The sequence below is a fragment of the Ixodes scapularis genome, unplaced genomic scaffold (genome assembly GCF_016920785.2).
Source record: "Ixodes scapularis isolate PalLabHiFi unplaced genomic scaffold, ASM1692078v2 PGA_scaffold8__174_contigs__length_109621045, whole genome shotgun sequence".
Classification (NCBI taxonomy): domain Eukaryota; kingdom Metazoa; phylum Arthropoda; class Arachnida; order Ixodida; family Ixodidae; genus Ixodes; species Ixodes scapularis.
The window spans coordinates 11,705,122-11,713,151 of NW_024609883.1; the positions used below are offsets into that span (position 1 = coordinate 11,705,122).

General features: G+C 49.7%; 1 protein-coding gene across 1 annotated transcript; it reads left to right on the forward strand.

Moving 5' to 3' along the window:
• The first annotated feature begins 673 nt into the window (after nt 1-673).
• Nucleotides 674-1,473, forward strand: LOC120837854. Its single transcript, XM_042286820.1, is given in 2 exon segments — nt 674-1,042; nt 1,045-1,473. Coding segments are annotated over 2 exon segments (798 nt in total).
• The last annotated feature ends 6,557 nt before the right edge of the window (nt 1,474-8,030 follow it).

Sequence of the window (8,030 nt, forward strand, 5' to 3'; positions counted from 1 at the left end):
GTATGTCAGCACAGTTCAAGGCTTGCAAGAGTAAGTCGGGGGGGTCTACAATGTACTGAGTGACGGCTAAAATATTTTGGCCATCGACGGACACTAGTACAGGACGAGGGTCATGGAGGACAAGGTCCAAGGGTTCTATAAGTTCCTGGACTAAGTTGGAAGGAATGTCAACACTCACCACTGTTGGGGGCGGGGAGTCAGGTAGGGGAGCGTACTGCGGAGTATCCCACAAGGGAAGGCGATGCATGATGAGTGAGTCCGGTGGGGGCTCCGCAGTTCGCCGAAGAGGGGGGAAGAATTCACTCGGCTGGGTCGACTGTCACGGGGACGAGGCGCTGCAGTTCGACCACGGGTGCCACGGTTGGCGGTTCCTCGGCCACGCTTGGACGGTCGAGAGGGCCGATCGGATGGAGGAGGGGTTGGCTGTTTCGGAGGCGGCACTCACCCGTGCGGCTTCTAAACCCAGGTTTCTGCATTGAGACCTCAAGACCTTGTGCGGACGCTTCCGATGCCCCCTAAGAAGACCGAGCGGTCCCACCGTTCACAGTCAACTCGCCCGCCTACCTCCCGTGGCGGCGCACCAGGTGATCGAAGCCCTCTTCCGGCAGTTACGCCGCCTGGCCCTACGAGTAGGGTCCCCTTTTCTTCAGTACCCGCCCCACCGTCCAACCCGATGGCCGCCAGAACCCCCGCCAACCCGGCACCGGCGACCACGGAACTTGTCGCCGCCCTCACCACCGCCCTTAGGGCTGCCTTTCCTGAGGCGCCCCCAACCCGACGTGCTCGTCTGTCCGAGGCTGCCCAGCCCGTCCCCATCCCGACCTCCGACGATGATGACGAGGAAGAAGACCTCCTCTTCAGAGGTTACCCAGCGAGCCAAGACCCCGCAGGGCGCTACCCCGCCAGGGTCCCAGATGACTTCGACCACAGCAGCGACAGTGGTGAAACCACTCCCAGGAGGGATCACCAGTATCCCCACCAGATCCGGCCCGCTCGTGCCCCGACTGGTAGTCGCGGCCAGCGACTTTTCACGACCCAAGACCCCCCCCCCCCCCCCCCCCCACCCACTGAGACTTCCGCAACGCTCTCCTCTACGTCGATCGTGCCAGCCGGCAATCCAGGTTCTTCGGAACCAGGGACGTCGTTGAGCTCCAAACCTTGGAGCTCTTTCTACAAGTCTGGGACTCCGTCCCCCCCCCCCCCCTCCGACCTTCTGCGAAGCTCAAGGTGTTTGAAAGGGTTAGGCTCCTCTACCATGTCGCCCTTACCGGGTGGCAGACGGCCCTCCAGGGCTACGCCGACCCGAGCGCATCCTACCTTTTGGGAGCGCCGCTCCCCGCACCACAGCCCGCCCCTCCTCCATCCGATCGGCCCTCTCGAGCGACCAACCGTGGCCGAGGAACCGCCAACCGTGGCACCCGTGGTCGACCTGCAGCGCCTCGTCCCCGTGACACCGTCGACCTAGCCGAGTGAACTCTTCCCCCCTCTTCGGCGAACTGCGGAGCCTCAACCGGACTTACTCATCCATCGCCTTCCCTTGTGGGATACTCCGCAGTATGCTCCCCTACCTGACTCCCCGCCACCAACAGTGGTGAGTGTTGACATTCCTTCCAACTTAGTCCAGGAACTTATAGAACCCTTGGACCTTGTCCTCCATGACCCTCGTCCTGTACTAGTGTCCGTCCATGGCCAAAATATTTTAGCCGTCACTCAGGACATTGTAGACCCCCCCGACTTACTCTTGCAAGCCTTGAACTGTGCTGACATACCTTTGGTGGCCCCCCTGTCCACACCGTCTTCCCTAGCCTCTTCCTCGTCCTCCTCCCACCTCTCCTTCTCGGAGGCGGAGGAAAAGGACACTTGGGTCCTGGCGGCTGATCGCATTTTGCGATGGCTCCATGACCAACCGCACTCCGATGAGCCCTCAGACGGGGACGACGAGTCACCCGAGGAAGACTCGCGCCTACCTGTTTTTCCTGGCCCTCAGTGGCACCCCGTACGAGCTAGTGCTCCTCCACCTGTTGTAGACTGGCATCTCAAATCCCAAACCTTTGGGTTCTACCCTCCCGCAGACTATGGTAAATTGCGGATCCAGTGTTCGGCTACCTCCGTAGTCAACAACCGTACCCCCCCCCCCCCCCCCCCCCCCGACCATCTCCCTGTTCTCCGGGCCGCGGTCGCTTCTATGAAGGCTTCGGGTATCCTTCAAGTCACCCGCCGGGGTCCGTACTTGAGCCCGATTCAGTTAGCCCCTAAGTCCAGTCATGAATCCCGCTTCATCTTAGATGCAAGCCACCTAACACCTCACATACCAGCGCCTCGTTTTCGTCTTGAACCCCTCCCAAAAGTCCTCCTCCAGGTCCCCCTTCCCAAAAATGCATACTTCACGAAGGTGGACCTGGCGGAGGCCTTCTACCACATATCGCTCCATCCCGCAACTCAGCGATTGACCACCTTCCGCCTTGATGGGACTTACTTTTCTTTTACCCTTCTTCCGTTCGGTCTCCAACCGGCCCCCTTCCTTACGCAGTCACTCGCGACTGCTTTTGCTCGCACTCTTCGTTCACGCGGGATCTGGGCGTGGGCGTATATCGACAATTTTTTGCTCTCACACCCAGATCCTTCGTTCCTCCAGGCACAAACTAACTTTTTTGTGCAACAACTCCTTCTTTGCGGTTTCCGCGTGAACCCCAAGGACACTAACCTGACGCCATCCTGATTTATAAAGTTCCTTGGCTTTAACTTAAACACGGTGACCTCTACTATCGGCCACACGCCTCAGCGCGTTCAGTCTCTTTCAGACACCCTTCCCTTGCGGCGCACACCGTGCACACTTGCCCAGTACCGTCGCGTAGCAGGACTCTGGGCCTTTTATTTTTCACTTTACCGAACGGGGTATAGCGCCCTTCGACCTCTCTTTGAATCCGCTCTCTCCTCTTGTCTCCCCCCCCCCCCCCCCTCCAGTGGCTCCTTGTGTTCGAGCAACTTTGGCGTACGCTGCCTCACACCTTCCCCTTAACCCCTTCTCCCCCTGTGACGGTACTGTACGCCGATGCCTCAAACACGGGACTGGGTGTTGTAACTCCTACGTCGGCCCTCGCCATCCTGACCGCGCCGGACCACTACATCTACCTACGTGAAGCGGTGGCTTGGACTCTTGCCGCCCTCCTGGCCCCTACCGCGTCGCTGATCTTCCCTGACAACAAGGCACTTGGGTGTGCCATCACCAACGGACATCTCCGCGCACTGCCGTGGACCCTTGCTGTAGCCATTTCTTGTCTTTCAATAAAAAGGAACCTAAGGGCCAAATGGCTGCCCACTGCACAGAACCCCGCCGACATGCCCTCACGCCTTCCGCACTCTTTTTCCGCCCATTCCCTCTCGGGATTGGCTGGGGACATGTCGAAGGGGGGAGAGAGGGTGATCGCTATATAAGCTGACCACACCTCTCTCTCTGTCAGTTGGCTGTTTCGGAGGCGGCACTCACCCGTGCCGCTCCTAGACCCAGGTTTCAAAACCTGTTCATGGGAGAATTATTCGTTCTCCCTCCTCCATTCCTTCGGTGTACCTGAAAGAGTTTCACAATGTTAAATACTTGAGCCGCGCCTCGAATTCTGCTGTTATTAGAAAAAAAACGCATTCCAGCTGACTGGAAAATTTCCTAGTTTCTACGCTCAAATGGAAAAAAAGAAAGGGTAACCAAGTCCTAAGTATAACGCGGCAATGAAGGCCTTAAAATGTGGGTGCCAGTAACAATACATTCTTACAAGAAAGTAAGGTGCGATGCTCTAGGAGCAACTAGCTCTCAATGACCTTTCCGCGGAGGTACACTGAAAGGTCCCGACAAGGGCAGTTTTTTCTTATCTTTTCCGTTTTTAAAGACTGTATTGTCTGCCGTTTACTGATGCAGTAACCCAGCGGCGTGTGAGAATTCTGACACGGTCAGTCTTCGTCACATAATATTTTTCAGGCAGACCAAGTATACTATTTCAGACTTTTACATTACCTACGCAAAAATTTACTTTACTCCACACCAAAAAAATTGCCTGAGTGCATACGCCATTAATAAACAAACGTGACGAATACCGGCCATAAGCACCAACTATCGCCAGCAAAGGTCAACTTCCAGTCAACTAAAATTCTGCATGGAATGGATTTGGTCATAACGGGTAAAACATGTCTTTTTTTTAAGATTACAAATTGTTTGCAAGGTGCGGCGGCTCAGTCACGCAATCTTTAAGTAGCCAACTGACCCAATCAGGATTGTGCGAGTGGTGCTAGCCGGTCCGCGGACTCTGACACGCTTTTTATTTAAAAAATGCACACCTGAAGCGTGTTGCGGGGGAACGTCCTCTCTCTGGCGCGCGTATGCTGTTTGGTGTGGATTACAGTGCGGCGTGAACAGTGCAGCTGAGCGCGCGCGCAGGGAAGGCGCGAGGGCTTCATGGCGGGCATCTTCGGCCACCGCGGGCATTTCGAGGGGGCCGAGATTGCAACGGCCTCTGCGCTGTGCGGTCGTGCGGTTGGCACTTGTAGTTGCTCGGAGATAGCGCGCCTGAAATTTGACCGCGACAGTGTGGAGGCATCCTTTTTGCTATTAAGGGTCAGTTAGCACAAAATTAAAATTGCCGAGCTCTAAGATGTTATTACACAACAAAGAGTCACGTGTGTGAGAGTACAATACTCGAAGGCTTTCCTGTTTTTCGGTTGATCGCACGTGACATCTGCATGCGCGATTAATACAATTGCTTGTTTTCTGTAGTTGCTGGATGGCTGCCGCTTGATATTCAAAAAGAGTAAGATTAAAAGTTTGAGTCCCCTTTATCTCCACGTTGCGCGAGCGACTGCAAATTAGTTTTGCATTCTTCGCTCAGTACTACACTTTGAATGAAGAAGTAGCTCCTCACGAAGATATGTCTCTCCTTGAAGTGCGTTGAAGGGGCACAGAAACGATTTATTTGGAAATTGTTGAAGGCGCGCGACCGGCGATTTTTTAAATATACGTTTGACGGAATTATGTTGACTTAAAGTTTTTATCAATTTTTCCTTTGCCTGTTTCAAAACATGACACGGTCGCTCCTGTAGGCAAATTCAGGTGGACTGAAGGAACGGGTTAAATACCTTTCGTCAATGTCGGAATAAAATAATTGCTTTCTCTTTGTCGTCTACGACAGTGGCTGCGGTAAAATTAGATGTTAGGTTAGCGTTGTTGGCAATACTGTTAACAAATTCGAAGATCACCACTCTTCATGGCTACCCATTTGAAACGCGAAGCGAGTTACAAAATCTGTTTTGGGTGGTTTCAAATGACAGACTATTTCACTGCGTTGCAGACTTCCGCTTCACTATTTGTTGAGACAACTCCTACGTTATGGCGCCCATAAATTCAATACAACTCCCGCATTTTTGCGACAAAGGCCAGCACGTTTTGTACACTCGGTGAGAATGCGTGAGCACAGTGTTGAACAACTAGATCTGATAGATATTTTCTTGCTTTCGAGTGCCGTTTCGTTGCTCTGAGCTTGCACTCAAATTCCAGAGTACAGTGAAACTTGGAGCAATAACAACTGTAACGCGAAGAAAAGCAAAACAAACGTGCATGAGGACAGAATAAAATACAAGCTTTCAAGTTGTTTCGAAAGAAAAGATTATACAAAGGACTTGGTCGGATATAGTTACTTGTGTGACGTATTGACACGTGACACTTTGTAACATCTTCATATAATGCTTAAGCTCGTCTAAAACGTGGTCAGGTCTTCTAAACCTATTGAATCAATTGAGATTTTTTCACACAAAAATGAAACTTCATTCTTTTCTTAGCAACGTTTACAACTCAGACGGTGAGCTTGCAAAGCGAGGGCTGCGACGTAAAATCCAGTGACAGGTCCTGGCTGGACGTCAGCGGCGAACTAGTTGCCGAACTACAGTACTACGTCTTCATGAACTGCGAGCGCCATGTCGTGGAAAGGAGAAACATAAAAATAAAGAAACAAGCAACAATTTTTGGTTTTTCTAATTCGCTGCAGTTACTGAACGAATCGACTTATATAAATAATTTTGATATAATTCTGTTGCCTGTAAATTTAACGACACGGGGCGTAAAACGGTTTACTTATATTTAACTTCGCAGGATGTCTTCAAACGCAAAAGTGCCAAAACAATCAATTTTTGGAAATTTCACAATTTTGTTTAACATAAACCAATATAGATAGGTATTCGTAAGGTTCAGTTTCTTAAAAACGTGTAATTCTGTATAAAGAAATCATTTATAAATGATATCTCACACAAAAATGCTCTGTGGTTGTGAATGGGAAATTATACGTCAGGCTAGCGCCCCCTATTGCCCTCTATAGTCGGCTATAGAAATCTATAAATACAGCTACAGCCAGCGAAAGAAAACCTATGGCTCTGTTTCTAAAGACTGGGAACCAATAGATTTTCTTTACCCGCCTATAGAGAATTCTAAAGTCCCGAGACTAAAGACTGGAAACCAAAAGAAGTAATTTACTTGTCTATAGAAAATTATATGGCCCGTGTCTAAGAACTGTGAACCTATAAACGTTCTTTACCCGCTTATAGAACGTTCTTTGGCCCAAATTCTAAAGACTGGGAACCAAAGAATTTTCTTTACTCGTCCATAGAAATAGTTATGGCCACGAGTCTAAACACTAGGAACCAATAAATGTTCTTTACACGACTATAGAAAATCACTACCGGCACTTACTTTTTGAGGAAAAACGCTCAAAGTAGAAAATAACGGAATTATAAATTTCTGTAATACCGGTGACAAAGCATGACACAAGATATGTTCTTTTATGCAGCAACGTGTCGTGAAGACCAGTAATATTGTTTGTTTGAAAAATCCATTAAAATACTTGTGCAACAAGTAAAATTAATTATTACCCCCCAAAAGTGAAAATAGATTACACTGGCACAGAACACTGCAATCAAGCAATAGCGGGATTGTAATCTTCAGCAACAGTGTACTACATGTCATCATTACATTGTCAGCATGATTCCTAAAGCTCATTGAAATATAATTATTAAATATTAGTTAATTAGCCTAAGGATCTATTTGCTTTTTTCAGGGTTTTTCAGAGACAATTCAAATATTGTATTAAGTACGAGTAATATTTGCTCCGCCTCTCTGTGTTTATGCTACAAAGGACGGCAGTCAGCGGCCAAGTCGGATTCAAAAATAAGACTGCCATATATGGAGGTAGTGCGAACTTCGCGTACGTAGAGAGGGGTGGGGGTGCAGTGTCCGTTGCGTTGTTGATGTTGTGTGGGGGTTGTTCTGCGTGTATTCTATGCATTTTGTGTGTTCAGTGATGTATATGTATCTACCATAGCGTCCAGAAGTCGCGGGAAGTTGAATTTGACTTTCTTTTTTTATAGTGTGTTGGCTAAAGATAGCCATAGGAAAACTCATACAGCCTTCTTTAGCTGACCATATACATTGCTAAAGACACCTTAGGAAAAGCCATAGGCAGCTATAGCATGCTGGCTGTAGCGAGCCAGCCACTAGAAAAGCTAAAGAGCGCTATGGCTGGACAGTGGTAGGGCCATAGACAAGCTAGAGAAGCCAATAAAGACGATGGTAAAAATCTTAAAGGCAGCCATAGAAAATTCTTTAGCTAATTTGGCCAAATAGCTAAAGCCGACCATTAAAGAATTTTCTATAGCCGCCCATAGGACATTTTTGGATGGGACATGTGCGCCACCGATCGCGTGAGAGGAAAAAAAAACATGACCCATTCCACTCTGCGAAGGGCGATGACCAGCGAAGATCTTTGGCAGAAAACACAGACGTGACACAGAATTTTGAACAAAGGTTCGAACATATTTATTGCCGTGATCGCGGCTCAGCGTGACTAAAAATACGCACAAACATTTATTGATGTCTTAAGTGGTGGTCATTATTTCGGATGGACGTCTAACACCGCCCCGAGGAGCCGGAGGAAACTAGACACGCGCGACTGGACCGCCACCCGGCGGAAAGTAGACTCGCGCTTCGGGACCGCCACCCT